At 48.1% G+C, this 19167-nt stretch overlaps 1 protein-coding gene across 1 annotated transcript; it reads left to right on the forward strand.

Moving 5' to 3' along the window:
* Positions 1–220: 220 nt before the first annotated feature.
* scfd1 (sec1 family domain containing 1) lies at positions 221–14861 on the forward strand. Its single transcript, XM_084013044.1, has 25 exons — positions 221–316; positions 1175–1245; positions 1390–1478; positions 1595–1685; positions 1964–2086; positions 2445–2532; positions 2623–2712; positions 3403–3458; positions 3535–3620; positions 3982–4081; positions 5388–5527; positions 6145–6235; positions 6572–6645; positions 7070–7151; positions 7252–7348; positions 7467–7537; positions 11018–11097; positions 11561–11623; positions 11721–11796; positions 12655–12708; positions 13710–13762; positions 13849–13882; positions 14106–14171; positions 14461–14529; positions 14647–14861. The coding sequence occupies exons 1-25, from the start codon at positions 286–288 to the stop codon at positions 14668–14670; spliced, it is 1899 nt and encodes a 632-aa protein (XP_083869170.1). The 5' UTR covers positions 221–285; the 3' UTR covers positions 14671–14861.
* Positions 14862–19167: the final 4306 nt, after the last annotated feature.

Consider the following 19167-nt stretch of genomic DNA (forward strand, 5'->3'; position numbering starts at 1 on the left):
TGAGACCTCTTTATATTTTCATTCTTTGTTTGTCTCTGGAAAAAGCAACAGAGTGAGACCTCTTTAATTGTTTTCCGTACTTGTTAGTCTCTGGGAAAAGCAACAGAGTGAGATCTCTTCCCCTCCTTGTTTGTCTCTGGAAACGGCAACAGAGTGAGACCTTTTTAATGTGTTCCCCTCCTTGTCTGTCTCCGGAAACGGCGGCAGAGTGAGACTTCTCTCATTTTACCTCCTCTCCGCTGCCGCCACGTCATCAGCCACTCCGTCACCAGCACAACATCAAACATGGCGGCGTCCGTCCGGGAGAAGCAGACGGGTGAGTGAAACGGATTTATATTTGGCGTTTACGGTAGTTTTCAGCGGCGGACGAAGACGGTAACCGGCGGCAAAGAGTTTAACCGACCCGCGGTCTTTCTGGAGCGTTGGACCCGGGACTGTCCCGCTGCTAACGAGCTAATGAACCGCGTCTCGTCTCGAATGTGCCGCTAGTTGAGCGGATGACGCGGTGTTCACCGCGGACACAGAAACATAACGTAAACATAACGATCTTCCAGATTTAACGAACTAACTGCGCTGTTAGCGGAACAGTTCCACTGCAGCTTAGCGTCTTAGCTAACGGCTGTCAGCGTCCTGGTACCACTGTTAGCTAGCTAGGTAAAGCTAGCCTGTTGCTCCCGGTAAAACAAAACAAACCAAAAAAACTCATCGTAAATACGATAGGTTAGCGTGTTTTTCGGGCCTCTGGTGGACCCTCGTTCTAACTTTAAAACGTGTGGCGAGGTTTTTGTTGTGACGTCAAACCAACATCGAGCAGTGTGGCACAGTGACGTGTGTTCGTGAGGTAGAATGTGTTGAGCGAGAAGTTGGAGGTTTTGCGCTGTTCCCTCAACCAGGACCGTCAGTGGGGTCAACGTGCATCGGTCGGTCTACAACACGACCACATGGGAGTCCATACGGAACCCTGTGGCTGACTGGAAGAGAGAAGAAGCTGCTCTGTAGCTTCGTATCTGAACGTCCGGATGGTAACAGCTCTGACCTCCGAGACCCTGGTTGACTACTTGAGGCTTGAGGGAACATAACGTTGAGTGAACACAAGGGAACAGGAGGTTGAGGGAACAGGAGGGTCTGTCCGTCTGTCTGTCTGTAAACAGCTTGTGTGTTTTTGTACCTGCAGTCGCTCTGAAGCGAATGCTGAACTTCAACGCTCCTCCTCTGAAGAACACGGCAGCTGAGCCAGTATGGAAGGTAACACACTCACACAAGTACTACACACTCACACAAGTACTACACGCTCACACAAGTACTACACACTCACACAAGTACTACACACTTGTTTGTGGTTGAAGTTCTTGCTCTTACAGAAACCGTGTGGGTGTTTTCTGTGTGCAGGTGTTGATATACGACCGGTTCGGCCAGGACATCATCTCCCCTCTGCTGTCCGTCAAAGAGCTGAGAGACATGGGCATCACCCTGCACCTGTAAGAGACCAGTACCATACCAGTCAGAACTAGACTGGGGAGGGACTGTGCTTTGTGTTGATAATGAATATTCATCATTAAAACAACGCGTTAAAGTTCTTGGTGCTTCTTGTCAGTCTGCTTCACTCGGACAGAGATCCGATCCCGGATGTTCCAGCCATCTACTTCATCATGCCCACAGAGGAGAACATTGACAGGATATGCCAGGTACACACACACACACACACACACACACACACAGTTTGTTTACTTCCTGTCAGCTGATGTCGTTTACATACGAGCCTATAGAAAAAGGAAGACGCTGCATATTTGATCAACTCCTGATGCATCATAATCATTAGGATCGTGTGTGTGTGTGTGTGTGTGTGTGTGTGTGTGTGTGTGTGTGTGTGTGTGTGTGTGTGTGTGTGTGTGTGTGTGTGTGTGTGTGTGTGTGTGTGTGTGTGTGTGTGTGTGTGTGTGTGTGTGTGTGTGTGTGTGTGTAGGACCTGAGGAACCAGCTGTATGAGTCGTACTTCCTGAACTTCATCTCCGCCATCAGCAGAAGTAAACTGGAGGACATCGCCAGCGCCGCTCTGGCTGCTAACGCTGTCACCCAAGTCACCAAGGTAACCGTGGCCACGCCCATCCTATAACAGGAGGGGGGAGCTGCATTTTCTCCCGGGAGCATCTTTCGGTTTGGCACAGGCGCCTGACTGATTTGATTTCGGGGGTTTGAACGTCACCGTGACCTCACAGCACCAGACGGCAAACCCTCCGGTCCCGAACAGTGAAGCCGAAGCTAAAGTGCCTTAAAGCTGCATTCTCTCGGCAAGCCACCGGGGGCGACTCCTCTGATTGTATAGAAGAAAAAATGACTCCACTTCTCTCTCGATTTATTATCTCAGTAAACATGACGATTATTCTGTTAATTCTCTCTCTCTCTCTCTCTCTCTCTCTCTCTCTCTCTCTCTCTCTCTCTCTCAGGTATATGATCAGTACCTGAACTTCATCACTCTGGAAGACGACATGTTCACCCTCTGCCATCAAAACAAGGAGCTCATCTCCTACCATGGTAACAAACACACACACACACACACTGGAAACATTTTCAATTCACCTGTGTGTCTCGCCTGTGTGTCTCACCTGTGTGTCTCACCTGCAGCCATTAACAGAGCGGACCTCCAGGACACAGACATGGAGGCCATCATGGACACCGTCGTGGACAGTCTCTTCTGTTTCTTTGTCACTCTGGGTGAGTTCACTGTCACCAACCTCTGGATCAATAACCTGACATCTCTGGATCAATAAACCTGATATCTCTGGATCCATGAACCTGATATCTCTGGATCAATAACCTGATATCTCTGGATCAATAACCTGACATCTCTGGATCAATTACTTGATATCTCTGGATCCATAAACCTGATATCTCTGGATCCATAAACCTGATATCTCTGGATCCATAAACCTGATATCTCTGGATCTATAACCCCGATATCTCTGGATCAATAAACCTGATATCTCTGGATCAATTACTTGATATCTCTGGATCCATAAACCTGATATCTCTGGATCAATAAACCAGATATCTCTGGATCAATAACCTGACATCTCTGGATCAATTACTTGATATCTCTGGATCCATAAACCTGATATCTCTGGATCCATAAACCTGATATCTCTGGATCAATTACTTGATATCTCTGGATCCATAAACCTGATATCTCTGGATCAATAAACCTGATATCTCTGGATCCATAAACCTGATATCTCTGGATCAATAACCTGCTGTATAAATCTAGTCGGGAGTTAAATTGTTTATTTAAATGTTATTATTTAATTGTCTTCAGTCAGAAATGTACGCGTTTGAAATCGATCAGACTGATTCTCTCTGGATTCAAAGGATTGGAACTTTATTTACAGTGTTGTTGTTGTTGTTCAGGTGCGGTGCCGATCATTCGCTGTCCCCGTGGAAACGCAGCGGAGATGGTTGCCGTGGTGAGTTGAAGCTTCTTGAGGTGGACGCTGAGTTCAAGGACGATCGGACGTTTACATTCTCACGTTTGTGTCGTAGAAGTTGGACAAAAAGCTCAGAGAGAACCTGAGGGACGCCAGAAACAGTCTGTTCACCGGGGACAACATGGCCGCCGGGCAGTTCAGGTACTGTGTGTGTGTGTGTCTCCGTGTGTGTGTGTGTGTGTGTGTGTGTGTGTGTGTGTGTGTGTGTGTGTGTGTGTGTGTGTGTGTGTGTGTGTGTGTGTGTGTGTGTGTGTGTGTGTGTGTGTGTGTGTGTGTGTGTGTGTGTGTGTCTCTCCGTGTGTGTGTCTCTGTGTGCGTATGAGTCTCCGTTTGTGTGTGTGTGTGTGTGTCTCTGTGTGTGTGTGTGTGTGAGTTTCCGTTTGTGTGTGTCTCTGTGTGTGTGTGTGTGTGTGTGTGTGTCTCTCCGTGTGTGTGTCTCTGTGTGCGTATGAGTCTCCGTTTGTGTGTGTGTGTGTGTGTGTGTAACGGTTCTTCTCTCTAGTTTCCAGAGGCCTCTGTTCGTCCTGGCAGATCGTAACGTGGACATGGCCACGCCCCTCCACCACACCTGGACCTATCAGGCGCTGATCCACGACGTCCTGGTGAGCCTCCATCACTGAGAATCTCTCCGTCCCGATTGGCCAAGAAATGGAGCTAATGCCGCTAACAGCGTTCGTAAGCTCTAGCTTTAAATGAACTCTAGTGGGACCAGGACTGAGGTGTTTAAATGAACTCTAGTGGGACCAGGCCTGAGGTGTTCGTAAGCTCTACCCCGTAATGGAACGTTACCGTGAAGGTGAACTCTAGTGGGACCTGGACCAGGACTGAGGTGTTTTAATGAACTCCAGTGGGACCAGGACTAGGACTGAGGTGTTTAAATGAACTCTAGTGGGACCAGGACCAGGACTGAGGTGTTTAAATGAACTCTAGTGGGACCAGGACTGAGGTGTTTAAATGAACTCTAGTGGGACCAGGACCAGGCCTGAGGTGTTTAAATGAACTCTAGTGGGACCAGGACCAGGACTGAGGTGTTTAAATGAACTCTAGTGGGACCAGGACCAGGACTGAGGTGTTTAAATGAACTCTAGTGGGACCAGGACCAGGACTGAGGTGTCTAAATTAACTCTAGTGGGACCAGGACCAGGACTGAGGTGTTTAAATGAACTCTAGTGGGACCAGGACTTGGGGCTCCAGAAACAGAACCGGGTCCTGTTACGGCTGAACGTGAATCTGCTTCGGTTTTGGTTTTCAGGACATCCCTTCATTAAAAACACACACGGAGACAGACACACACACACACACACACACACACACACACACACTTATTCATGCAGAGCCAGAGTGCTGTCAGCTGCTGATGTGCCAAGCATACTGACAGCACTGGAATGTAGAGTTACATAGATGTGTTATGTAACACATCATCAGTCTCTCTCTCTCACACACACACACACACACACACTGTGCCACCAGGCCACTTCATATAGAGACGTCAAGTAAAATAACTTCTGTCCATCTTTCATATTTTCCTTTCCGAGTCCGAGCGTAGCCGCGTACCAACCCTGCGGGACACCAAGTTCCCCCCATCTGCCGTTCCCATGGCAACAGCGGTATTATGATCCTCTGTCAGGTTGCTCTGGGCTTCATCCCAGGTGTGTCTCTGACACAGCAGCTGGTCTCAGGGCTCCGTCTGCTGGTCTCGGATCAGGTTTTATATTCATTAAGTGTCTCGGAATCTCTTTAAGCTGAAGTCAGACGACGAGGAGTCGCTGCTGCTTCTTGGTGGTTTCACTTTGGATCCAAAATATAATTGAACCCAGGAAAAAAGGATTAATAACTCAGAAGATGGATCTGTGTGTGTGTGTGTGTGTGTGTGTGTGTGTGTGTGTGTGTGTGATTGTGTGTGTCCAGGACTACCAACTGAACCGGGTGGTGATGGAGGAGGGGGCGGGGGCGGAGCCATCTCCCGCTGGTGCCAGACCCAAGAAGAAGAACAGGAAGTCCTACGACCTGACTGCCGCCGACAAGTTCTGGCAGAAACACAAGGGCAGGTGGGTCAGGTCTCCTTAAGTGCTTGAAAGTGCTTGAAATGTGTGTTGTATGTGATGACATCTATGATAGAACAGAGAAAAGAAGATCTCCATATTTGAGGGACTGAAAACAGCATTTTGTGACATTTCTTTATGAAAAATGACTTTTGATGATGAACAGATGATGAAAATAGTTGGTGATTATATTTCTGTGGATCTGTTAGTGGAATTAGTTTTCCTTTCATTTGTGGTCCTTCTGTAAAAAGCTGTCTCCAAACATCATGTTGGTTGTTTAGAGGACAATAACATCTCATTTAATGTGATGAACAAGTGACATAATAACTAGACTGAATATTGACCATTGGATTGATACAAATATGGAGTTTACCACAGCTGGAAGGTGCTGGGAAAGCATGGAAATGCACCTTGAAGTGCTTGAAAAGGTCTTGAATTTGACTTTGGAGAAGGTGTAGGATCCCTAGGTGGGGCTTAGCACCAGAGAGGAGGCGGGGCTTAACTCCACGTATACCTCAACCAGGTCTCCTCCATCCAGCGACGTGATTGGCTCACAGCACTCGTGGATGTAGGAGGTGTTACAGTCGGGGGGGAGTTGATCTCACGGCCTTGTTGTGTTTCAGTCCGTTCCCCGAGGTGGCGGAGTCGGTCCAGGAGGAGCTGGACACCTACCGGGCCCAGGAGGAGGAGGTCAAACGCCTGAAGAGCATCATGGTGAGACGGTTGTTCTAAAGGGTGTTTACCTCACGTCCGAGGCAAGAGGGTCACATCTGGGTCATTATCAGGGGTCAGAGGTTGCATATGGGTGATTATTTTGGGTCAGAGGTTACATCCTGGGCATTATTAAGGGTCAGAGGTCACAGTCGGGTCATTATCAGGGGTCAGAGGTCACATCCGGCTCATTTTCAGGGGTCAGAGGTCAAATATGGGTGATTATCAGGGGTCAGTGTTCACATCCAGGTCATTATCAGGGGTCAGAGGGCACATCTGGGTCATTATCAGGGGTCAGAGGTAACATCCGGGTCATTATCAGGGGTTGTGCGTCTGCAGGGTTTGGAAGGTGAAGACGAGGGAGCCATCAGCATGCTGTCGGACAACACCGCCAAGCTCACCTCCGCTGTCAGGTACCGAGTCGCCGTTCACCATCAGACTACAGGTCACATGGTCTCCTCAGCTCTTCTTCTCCCCTTTTATTTTCAGTCCTGTTCCATTTGTCTTTGTTGTTGTGCTTACATCACCTCTTACCAACCAATAATATCATGACAATCCGTCCGTCAACCATACAGAGCTGCAGAAGTTTTCTATTCAACCATCAAATAAAAGTCCCGCCTCCTTATAAAGAGTATCCATAGACGTAGTCCTCCATGGAAGTAGTCCTCCATAGATGTAGTTCTCCATAGATGTAGTTCTCCATAGATGTAGTCCTCCATAGATGTAGTTCTCCATAGATGTAGTTCTCCATAGACGTAGTCCTCCATAGACGTAGTCCTCCATACCTGTAGTCCTCCGGTGTAGAAGCGTACTGAACGCTGAGTCGTGTTTCCGCAGCTCTCTTCCTGAGCTGCTGGAGAAGAAACGGCTGATCGACCTGCACACCAACGTGGCCACGGCCGTCCTCGACCACATCAAGGTAGGCCGTCGCCATGACAACGGCAGCAATAGTACACAGTACCGTTACTACACAGTAGTATGAGTACACAGTACAGAATAACTGGTTCTTCCGTCCTCAGACTCGTAAACTGGACGTTTACTTTGAGTACGAAGAGAAACTGATGAGCAAGTCGACTTTAGACAAATCTTTGCTGGACATCATCAGTGACCCAGACGGTACACACACACACGCACACAAAGTAACACTTAATTATAACACCTTAAGAATAAAGGCATTCTGGGATATGTAGTTGTGTGTCACAGTGAAATAACAGTAAATGTTTGTTTTTACCAGCCGGGACTCCAGAAGACAAAATGCGACTTTTCCTCATCTACTACATCACAGCTCAGCAGGCTCCTTCAGAGGTAACACACACACACACACACACACACACACACACTCTGATGTGATATTCCATCACTCTTTCCTCTTTATAGTTTTTGCCGTGGGGTCGTCTAAGTATCGCGTTCAGATATTTAGGAAGTCACAGTTCTGGTTTTGAGGAGGAGGAGAGGAAGAGCTTCTTCTTAACATGATTTGAATCGGGTCCACCTTGGTCCATGAGCATGTCCAGACTGCCGCTGTGACGGATGTGGACCACTTCAGAAGTGTGTTGGAGCTGTGAGTGTGGTGGACCTGGACCGCGGTCCCCGAGACCGGCTCAACCACAGCTTGGCTCTCGTGTCTCCATTGTTCCCTCAAAGCGACGTTCAGGAGAAGTTCACCTTTGTGGAGCACCGTGGTGTCAGATCCCTCCGCAGGACTCCTCTGGTTGCTGCGTGGCAGCGGAGACGACTCGGCAATGAGGCGGCGATGTGGCGATGTGAGGTTCGTGGTTTCAGTTTTGTATTCGGCCACAAGAAGAACACGGTGACTTCTGGGAGAACTTCCTGCGACGACTTCCAGCAACGAAGCGGTGAGCGTGAGGGGAAGATCTGAGGTTATGGAAAAACACGGCGGGACAAAGTTCCTCATTGTTCTGGAGTAAAACCACCGCCAGGGCCCAGATTCAGGATCCCTGTCATGGTCTCGTCACAGAGACGGACCTTCACATGGACTGCATCAATTTGAACTACAAAATAAATATTAAAATACAATGATCCCCTCAAATGAACCAAACAAAGAGAGAGCCTGTTCTCTCTTCTGTAACTCAGACCAGAACCGGGTTTTAACATGCCAACATGAAACCATCATATCTGATGATCCGGTGATGGTTGTCTGTGGGTCCTTATGGGTCCACTACAGACCGGGAGCTGATCCCGGATCAGCCGACACGCTTTAACTACGTGGAGGTGTGGACCGCCAGGACGTGTGGACCGCCAAAGACATGGACCGCCAGAGACATGGACCGCTGGGACGTGTGGACCGCCAGAGACATGGACCGCCGGGATGTGGACCGCTGGGACGTGTGGACCGCTGGGACGTGGACGCCGGGACGTGTGGACCGCCAGAGACATGGACCGCTGGGATGTGGACGCTGGGACGTGTGGACTGCCAGAGACATGGACTGCCGGGATGTGGACCACCAGAGACATGGACCGCCGGGACGTGTGGACTGCCAGAGACATGGACCGCCGGAATGTGGACCGCCAGGACATGTGGACTGCCTGGACACGTGGACCGCTGGGACGTGGACCGCCAGAGACATGGACTGCCGGGATGTGGACCGCCGGGATGTGTGGATCGCCGGGATGTGTGGACCGCCGGGACGTGTGGACCGCCAGAGACGTGGGCCGTCTGGGATGTGGACCATCAGGACGTGGACTGCCAGAGACAGGGAGCGTCAGAAACATGGAGTGCGAGGACGTGGACCGGCAGAGATGTGGACTGTCAGAGACAAGGACCATCAGAGACAAGGACCACCAGGACGTAGAGTGCGAGGACGTGGAGTGCGAGGACGTGGACCGTCGGAGACGTGGACCATTGGAGACGTGGACCGTCAGGACATGGACAGCCAGAGACCTAGACCGTCAGGTTCCTCGTGGGGACACGTTTCAAACAAACACAAAAACAATTCTGTGGGCGTCTCGGATGAAAGACCTCCAGTTATCCCTCATCGGTTCCCAGGTCTGGATTCAGCACCCGGGACCCTGACATCACCAGCAGAAATAGTTTAGACAGATGGCTTCGAGTCCCCCAAAACCACATCACGCCGATGGAGGGGACACATTTTGGACGCTCTTCTTCTTGGCTCTACCATATTTATAATCTCATTATGAATCATCAAAGAGGATCCAGACCAAGTGCCAAGTTCCTTTCAGAAAGCAGAGACCTGGTTCAGAGTCACAGCTGGACCAGGTTTACTTTGGCCTTCATTTGCACTTATTTAGAGCTGCAGGATGTTGGGACAAACTGCTCATTGCACAGTGTGTGTGTGTGTGTGTGTGTGTGTGTGTGTGTGTGCGTGTATTCATATATATATATAAATATATATGTTTAGGCTCCTCCCACTCTGGACCCTCGATCAGGATCCCCCCCTCTGTAACACTATATGGTGCTGCCCGACACTTGTTCCAAGACTCACAAACTCCACTAAGTGTTTCAGACCGTGGAGATCCGTCCAGGTCCAGAGACCCTGCTGGTCCACCTGCAGAACTCATTTGCACCGGATCCTGTTATTCCTCGTCGGTGACATCAGGGAGGCTTTCAGACGATACAGTATCTCTCAGCTTCTTCTCCGTTTCAGTCTGAAGTTCTTTTATGAAGTTTCTGTTCTTTCACAAAGAAATCACAACGAGCATCAATCAGAAGAAGTTTTCATGAGCTTGAAGCTCATTTTCCCCATTTTATGTTCATGAGATAATATTCCTTTAGCATGACCTTTTCAAAGCTGCATTCTCTCTGCCGGCCACCAGGGGGCGACTCCTCTCTGGTTGTATAGAAGTCTATGAGAAAATGGTCCTACTTCTCTCTGCTGGCCACCAGGGGGCGACTCCTCTGGTTGTATAGAAGTCTATGAGAAAATGGTCCTACTTCTCTCTGCTGGCCACCAGGGGGCGTCTCCTCTCTGGTTGTATAGAAGTCTATGAGAAAATGGTCCTACTTCTCTCTGCTGGCCACCAGGGGGCGACTCCTCTCTGGTTGTATAGAAGTCTATGAGAAAATGGTCCTACTTCTCTCTTGATGTATTATCTCAGTAAACATTGTAAACATGAGTTTATGGTCTCAATCTCTAGTTTCAAGTCTTCTTCAATCCAGCATGATGTTCATTTAGTACATTATGGTCCATTTAGAGTCCACCAGACCAGAAAGCAGGGGATGCTTTAGGGGCGGGGCTTACCTGCTGATTGACAGGTCCATTTAGAAAAAAAAACTGATGAGCCGTCGGAACGGCTCTACCACCTGACCAATCACACGGGGTTTTCCAGAAGGTGACGGGTATCTGCGGATGCTGAAAGCCTCTTTCAGGCCTCCGGCTCGTCCTCTGCCAACAAATGACCCTCGGATTTTCTTTCATCCCTCTTTAATCCACCAGAGAGATGAATCCCCCCCTCCTTCCTGTCATCTGTGGTTCTCCCTCTTCCTCTCTCTCTCCTTTGATCCCCCCCTCCATCCCCCGACTGATGTGGTGCTACTACCCTCTTACACAATGCTAACTTTCACGATGTTGTGGAATTCTTGACCGGCCAATCAGCAGCTTCCTTTTAACGTGAAGTTCAGGGCATCAAAAAAATATTTGGCTTAGATTGCTCTTGATAAAAATGTTATTTGTCAATCTAATGGTGCCTATTCCAGTACCCTGGTGTGCACCGGCAGTTTCGTCTCATTGGTACATTGGCGTTTATCCCCGGTTGTCACCGCGGTAGTCTGTTTCCTGTTTGACCTGCTTGTTGTGTGTGTTTCAGTCGGACCTGGAGCAGTATAAGACGGCTCTGTTGGACGCAGGCTGCGACCTTTCACCTCTCAACTACATCAAACAGTGGAAGTAAGTCATCAAACCACAGCTTCGGTTGTTGAATACGACTTGTTCCGCTCCCTTTTAGGTTCCTACTAGAATGTCTTTACCCCTCCCTCCCAAAAAGCCCCAGTCTGCTCTCACCAGAACCAGATACCAGGAGCTGGATTCACTGGATCTAGCAAAACCCTTGTGGGCTGGTTTACCACAGCTGGAGGAACCAGAATAACATATTTATCTGTGATTTAATATCAATAACCAGATGAAAAGGATGCTGAAATAACTCCATCGTGATGGTGATCAGTAAAAAGTGCTGAGTCATGCTTTGTTAGGTCCGTCTGCAAGACCACAAGATAACTACTTTTAAAACGCTGAATGGAGTCTGGTTGACGGGTGCTAGGCTACTGGACTAGGCTAGCTCTCTGGACTATATATATGCAGGTCTCCCAGACCTGGATAATAATCCTTCCGGTTTCTTCTCATCTTTTCTCAGGGCGTTTACCAAGATGGCCGCCACCCCGGCGAACTACGGCAACAGTGGCGTGAAACCGATGGGGTACGTTTACGGTCGAATTATTATTAGTATCATTAATCAATCAAACGGGTTGTGTTCAGACTACCAGCCTAACCCTGTCCTCCTCCTCCTCCTCCAGGCTGTTCTCCAGAGTGATGAATACTGGTTCCCAGTTTGTGATGGAGGGAGTGAAGAACTTGGTGCTGAAACAACATGTGAGTTAAATCCCAACATCATCGAACACGATAAAAACCTGCACCGATCGCCTAGCAGTGTAGCGGTTAAAAGGCTCTTTTTTTTAAATGGAGTCTGGTGCAGCACTATGGGTCTCCGTGACATCACTTCCTGTAAAATTGACGCCGGTCAATGAGGATCATGTTTAAGGTGAATGTTCTCAGATGAAAACGCTGAATCTGTCGACACGTTGGCTTCACTTCACCTGTCTGTCCGTCCGTCCTCGGCTCACCTCTGTGTGTGTGTGTGCGTGTGTGTGTGTGAGTGTGTGTGTCTGTCGGTCTGTCTGTCTATCCTCGGCTCACCTCTGTCTGTCATGAATCCTGGACAGCAGCGATGATGACGGTGGAACTGGCACCAACATGGAGTCATTAATTATGACACACACACTCCCTCACACACACACAGGGTGGCGTCTGTTTTCCTCATCCAGACCCCGACGCTCCGCCGAGCCGCCAGAACACGTCAGACTCTCGTTCCCGTCGCCCACGTTTAGAACAGTCGCCGCTTGCCGGAATCAGAAACCCGCCGTGGTTCTGATCGCAGGTCGTTGAAACGTGTTTTGAACACGGCGCCGTCACGCCAAACATCCACTCAGGAGGAAACAAGTTGTTTACGGTGAAACATTCGTTGCGTTCTTTTTTCCAGGATAATTTTTTTCCATCAAGTGTTTGTTATTGTAATACTCATTTCCACCACAAGAGGATGAAGGCCACCACTACCATGATGATGTTTATATTTCTGCCCGTTTTTCACAGATGGGCTTCCAAACTGTTGTGTGTAAATACTGAGTATTAATTACTATTAATCGAATCCTCTGGTGCTGATGTGTGTTCCAGAACCTTCCGGTCACTCGGATCCTGGACAACCTGATGGAGATGAAGTCCAACCCTGTGAGTTTGTTTGCTCTTCTTCGTCCTCACACCAACACGTTGGAATAGAAAGGTTTAAATACACTCTGGTAGGGACTACTTTCAGCAGCGGATGAGCAGCACATCTGGTGCTCTAGTGAGTAATTTATATGTGGGATTGAGTAAAAATAAACTACAGTGTGTGTGTGTGTGTGTGTGTGTGTGTGTGTGTGTGTGTGTGTGTGTGTGTGTGTGTGTGTGTGTGTGTGTGTGTGTGTGTGTGTGTGTGTGTGTGTGTGTGTGTGTGTGTGTGTGTGTGTGTGTGTTCATGGTGAAGAAGAGATTATATTACCAACACACACACACACAGATCGATGATGATGATGAATGAGGGAATTTTTTATTTGGCTCCTCAGCTCATGTTGTCATTTGACCCAGCACACACACACACACACACACACACACACACACACACAAACATAAATACACACACACACAGTGCAGGTTTCACAGCGTCTGCAGTTACAGACGGCAACAAAGATCCCGTTGTTTTGAAGCTGAAGGGGGGGAGGAGGGGGGAGGGGGTACAGGACTGGGATGGAGATGAAAGAAATCAAAGCGTACATTCTGGCTCCATCAGATTGGCCTCCATGCGTGAGTTAACGTTGAAGGCAATAAGAAAAGTGCTGATATCGAATATTAAGAGTGGAGTTCAGGACATGCTAACGTGTTAGCTTAGCATCAAATACTTCACATTTAAAGCAGTGAGATCAGAACAAACGGGCACAGAGGTCTTTGCAGGGTTCATATGGGTCCTGAAAATCCTTGAAAACACTTGGATTTTAGTGTGTTGTGGTTTGAAAAGTGCTTGGATTTAGAATAAAGTGCTTGAAATACTGAGGATTGGATTGATACAAATATGGAGTTTACCACAGCTGGAAGGTGCCTGGAAAGCATGGAAATGCACCTTGAAATGCTTGGCAAGTGCTTGAATTTGACCTTGGAGAAGCTGTAGGAACCCTGACTGTTTGGCTCTCTTCCAGGAAACGGACGACTATCGATACTTCGACCCAAAGATGCTGCGAGGCAGCGAGAGGTACCACTCTGTCCCACGTTTCTAATCACGAAGCTGCTCATGTATCATCTTCATCATCATCATCTTCTCTTCCTCTTCTTCTGCAGCTCCATTCCCAGGAACAAGAACCCGTTCCAGGAGGTGAGTCGTTGATGAATGAGCTTCAGCTTCAGTTTCCACAATAAACAGATGTTCGAACGGAAAATACGAGAAATGTTGCTGAATGTCAGAAATCTGTCAAGAACTCACAATACATCCGAGTGGTCCTTTCACAGTAAAAGCCACAATCCTTTTTCATCCTTTCAAGGCTTTTATTATGGAGGGTACTTCATGACTTTCTGAACGGTCTCTCTGTTTGTTTAAGGCCATCGTGTTCGTGGTCGGAGGAGGAAACTACATCGAGTACCAGAACCTGGTGGACTACGCCAAGGTACCGCAATGCTGCTAGTACTACTGTAATACTGCTAGTACTACTGTAATACTGCTAGTACTACCACAGTACAGCTAGTACTACTAGCTAATCCTGTTATTAAAGTGTGTCTCATCCATCAGCTGTTATAAATGTAATGTCATGTTTCTCAAAAACCTTCCACAAACAGGTCACATGTTCTTATGACGGCGTTCATATTCAGAGAGACGAGTGTATGAAATGATCAGGAGACAGAGATGTGTGTATTCTCTCAGAGTAAACAAGTCTGGTGTTGTTGTTGTTGTTTCAGTTCAAACCTGGGAAGAAGGTCGTTTACGGCTGCAGTGAACTCTCCAACGCTGCTCAGTTCACCAAACAGGTGAGACGCCACGCCTGTCCTCCTCCTGTTGGACACCTGTCCTCCTCCTGTCTGTAAAAAACACACTTTAAAGGGACAGTCCACCAGTTGACCTCGACTTTCTCTCTTCCTCCACAGCTCTCCCAACTTGGCCAGAAGTAATGAGGACGCCAACGATATGTGAACTCTCTCTCTCTCTCTCTCTCTCTCTCTCTCTCTCTCTCTCTCTCTCTCTCTCTCTCTCTCTCTCTCTCTTGAGGTCGTAGCTGATCTCTTTATTCCAGTTGATCTTCTGTAAACTAAACTTTGTCATTGTCTCTTCCACTCAGCACTAATAAAGCTAATCAAACCCGCTCAGCTCGCCTCACGCTTTATTCCATGTTGTGGAACCGACAGGGTTCATCATCTCGGGAGCAGGAATCTAATCGGGACATTCTGTGTCGGTCGATAGAGAAATGTTGGACGGACCGATCTGAGTCCTTATTTAAGCTCCGCCCATCATGGAGCTGGAATTCATTATACACTCAACACAAATATAAACGCAACACTTTTGTTTTTGCTCCCATTTTTCATGAGATGGACTTAAAGATCTAAAATTCATTCCAGATACACAATATTACCATTTCTCTCAAACATTGTTCACAAATCAGTCTAAATGTGTGATAGTGAGCACTTCTGCTTTGCTGAGATAATCCATCCCACCTCACAGGTGTGCCACATCAAGATGCTGATCTGACATCATGATTAGTGCACAGGTGTGCCTTAGACAGTCCACAATAAAAGGCCACCCTGAAATGTGCATTTTTTTGCTTTATTGGGGGTCTGGGGACTCAGAACCAGTCAGTATCTGGTGTGACCACCATTCGCCTCATGCAGTGCAACACATCTTCGCATAGAGTTTATCAGATTGTCAATTGTGGCCTGTGGAATGTTGGTCCACTCCTCTTCAATGGCTGTGCGAAGTTGCTGGATATTAGTGGGAACTGGTACACGCTGTCGTATACGCCGGTCAAGCACATCCCAAACATGCTCAATGGGTGACATGTCCGGTGAGTATGCTGGCCATGCAGAGAACACCTCTCCAACGTGCCAGACGCCATCGAATGTGAGCATTTGCCCACTCAAGTCTGTTACGGCGACGACCCCGATGAGGACGATGAGCATGCAGTTGAGCTTCCCTGAGACGGTTTCTGACAGTTTGTGCAGAAATTGTTTGGTTATGCAAACCAATTGTTTCAGCAGCTGTCTGAGTGGCTGGTCTCAGACGATCTTGGAGGTGAACCTGCTGGATGTGGAGGTCCTGGGCTGGTGTGGTTACACGTGGTCTGCGGTTGTGAGGCCGGTTGGATGTACTGCCATATTCTCTGAAACGCCTTTGGAGACGGCTTATGGTGGAGAAATGAACATTCAATGCACGAGCAACAGATCTGGTTGACATTCCTGCTGTCAGCATGCCAATTGCACGCTCCCTCAATGCTTGTGGCATCTGTGGCATTTTGCTGTGAGACAAAACTGCACATTTCAGAGTGGCCTTTTATTGTGGGCAGTATAAGGTACACCTGTGCACTAATCATGATGTCAGATCAGCATCTTGATGTGGCACACCTGTGAGGTGGGATGGATTATCTCAGCAAAGCAGAAGTGCTCACTATCACACATTTAGACTGATTTGTGAACAATGTTTGAGAGAAATGGTAATATTGTGTATCTGGAATTAATTTTAGATCTTTAAGTCCATCTCATGAAAAATGGGAGCAAAAACAAAAGTGTTGCGTTTATATTTTTGTTGAGTGTATATATATAATTATTATTTGGCAGTGACCATGTTTGTGAAGTGTTTTCTTTTAAAGCTCATTGGGGGGGGGGGGGGGGGAGATGGGAAGAGCTGCTCTTCCAGGTGACACCCTCCCGTCAGCTGTTCCTTCAGACTGGAAAATGTCTCAACTGGAGGAGGAGCAGGACGACAGTGTGGTATTACACACACACACACACACACACACACACACCATCCATCACTTTAAAGGCAGCCTGGCACAGTGTGGTTCAGCTCTGCTGTTCCTCCAACAGACCCGAAAACAAAGAGATCAATCTGAGGATTATGTCACCATGGCATTTTAATCTGTGTGTGTGTGTGTGTGTGTGTGTGTGTGTGTGGGTGTGTGTGTGTAACATCTTCAGCATGTTGCCAACAAAAAAGCTGCAAATAGAGAAAACTCAACAAAATACAGGGAGTATGTAATGTATTTAATGTGTGTTTTAGCAACGCAGTCTCTCGGCAGTTCGTAACATCGTGATCGCTTACTTGGACGTGAATTTTCCCCTTTTTTTTCCATGTGTCATTCAGTGCGACTTTCAACGGTGCGCTACAAAACCAAACGTTGGCTTTAGACAAAAAAGCACCTCAAGTTTAGGAGAAACGTCACGGTTAAAATAAATACGTACAGTTCCGTTTACGAAAATGTCACAAACCCGTTACTTTGGGACACTTGTTGTGTTGTTGGACCGGAAGACAACTTCCTGTTCTGTAAGTGAAGCTGAAGTGCCTTAAACTGTCATCCTCCCTGCTGGCCACCAGGAGGCGACTCCTCTCTGGTTGTATAGAAGTCTATGAGAAAATGGTCCTACTTCTCTCTGCTGGCCACCAGGGGGCGACTCCTATCTGGTTGTATAGAAGTCTATGAGAAAATGGTCCTACTTCTCTCTGCTGACTACCAGGGGGCGACTCCCAATTCAGTTCGCTACTAAGATGACTTGAACACTTAGCTGTAACCAGAATCCACATGGAGCCAGATCCAGTAAGGTTGCTTCTCGGGGTGCACCAGAATCCACATGGATCCAGATCCCGTATCAGCAGCTTGTTTAAGTCACATGGATGCGTGAAATAAGTGTGTCATCATGAAAAAGAATCCTCATTAACTTCTCACTGTTTTCACGATACAAATGTGGACAATTAATTTGAAATGATTCATGTATTAATTTCAGAGAAGGAAATATAAATATGTAACCATGACGACAGCTGACCAACATCGAACCAAAAACATCTTCAGCGTCAATCTTCTTCATGAAAACATTTTGGTTCAGTATTAGTTCAGCTCAGTGTGACGGCACGAGTCAGTAACCACACACACACACACACACACACACACACACACACACACACACAGAGTTAATCCCAGTGACGTTGACTCTGTTATGTTGACTTATTGACCCGGCGGCTGAAATAATGAGGTGGAAAGTTAAAAAGGAGAAACGGGAGGAGAGCGAGGGAAGAGGAGTCGGCCCCCAGACCTGTTAGAGGGTCTTGAAGTATGAATTAATGATGGTCCATTTAGAGTCCAACAGACCAGAAAGCAGGGGATGCTTTAGGGGGCGGGGCTTACCTGCTGATTGACATGCAGTCAGCTACTAAGATGACTTTAACACTTCGCTGTAAAGACCTTCAATTATAGAAGCTAATGTTGTTAGCAGCTTCAACACCAGAATCCACATGGATCCAGATCCAGTTGGATTCAAATCCAGTGAGTTTGCTGCTCGGGGGGCCGTTGTACCACTCGTGTTGGTTCTGGGTCAGCGATCAGGCCTTTGCTTTAGGAAACGCGTGTGATTGGCTCCCGTCCCGTTGCCGCGGTGACCTCAGCTGACCATCAGCTGCATAGGGAAGCACGTGAGCAGGACTCTGTGGTCCTGAGAGAGCATGGCGGTCCGCACAAAGGGGTGTTTGTTGGGCGAGGACGCTGACACACATAGCTCAGGTGTCAGGTGATCCAGGTGGAAGATGAGACAGGTGTTCAGACAGGTGAGCATTTTCTAACTCGTCCATCAGATAACGAGTCAGCACAGACGTGAAAGGTCAACGCCAGGTCGGTTTCATGCTGCGTTCCCTGCAAACACGAGAATTACGTTCTCATCTTTTTGGCCATAATCCACACTTATGAACGTTTTCCTCGTTGCTTAATGAGGACGTTTCCATGACGATGTAACTTCCACATGTGGTGACGTAGTTTTAAATACTGACTGCTGATTGGGGGAGGGGGGGGGGGGTGTCTCCTCTCTTCCTCCCCTCCCCGTCTACTCTCCTGTCAGGTATCCCGTGGTGTGAAACACTTTTTTGTCAAGGGTAATAAAATGCCGAAACGGAGCCGTCGTCGTAGTCTGTTGGTTGGTGAGATTCTGTCCTCTGAGCCGGCCAACTAGTGTTTTTACTGAAGATGACATCGTCTCGTCCTCCAGCCGGGATGATATTCTGTTACGCCGTTCACAGATAATAATCGTCCAGTGTTCCATCTTTCTATCGTGGCACAAAAGCAACTCAGAGCCACAGAAAGAAGACAAAGATGCTCCTGATCCCCATCAGCAACACAACTGTTTGGACTCTGTCATACAGGAAAGGAGTCTTAGTGTTGCCACGGAGCTGAGACCCAAAACAGACTCAAATCCCCCCAGAAATGTCCTCCGCCGTCCCAGATTCCTCATTCCTCCCCTTCTCCTTTTACCAGCTGCATGCTGGGAGCTGGCCAACGGATTCCTGACCGCTGCTGTGTGGTCCGCCAGCGTACCTGGGCAGGTAACGTTACCGAGCCGGCCCTGTGCACCTCAGAGGTGACAGAACAAGGCCAGCATGACGAGTCCTGCAGCTGCAGGTCCTCGTGGTTTTTGAGG

Source organism: Eutrigla gurnardus, assembly GCF_963514095.1.
Source record: "Eutrigla gurnardus genome assembly, chromosome: 7".
NCBI lineage: Eukaryota > Metazoa > Chordata > Actinopteri > Perciformes > Triglidae > Eutrigla > Eutrigla gurnardus.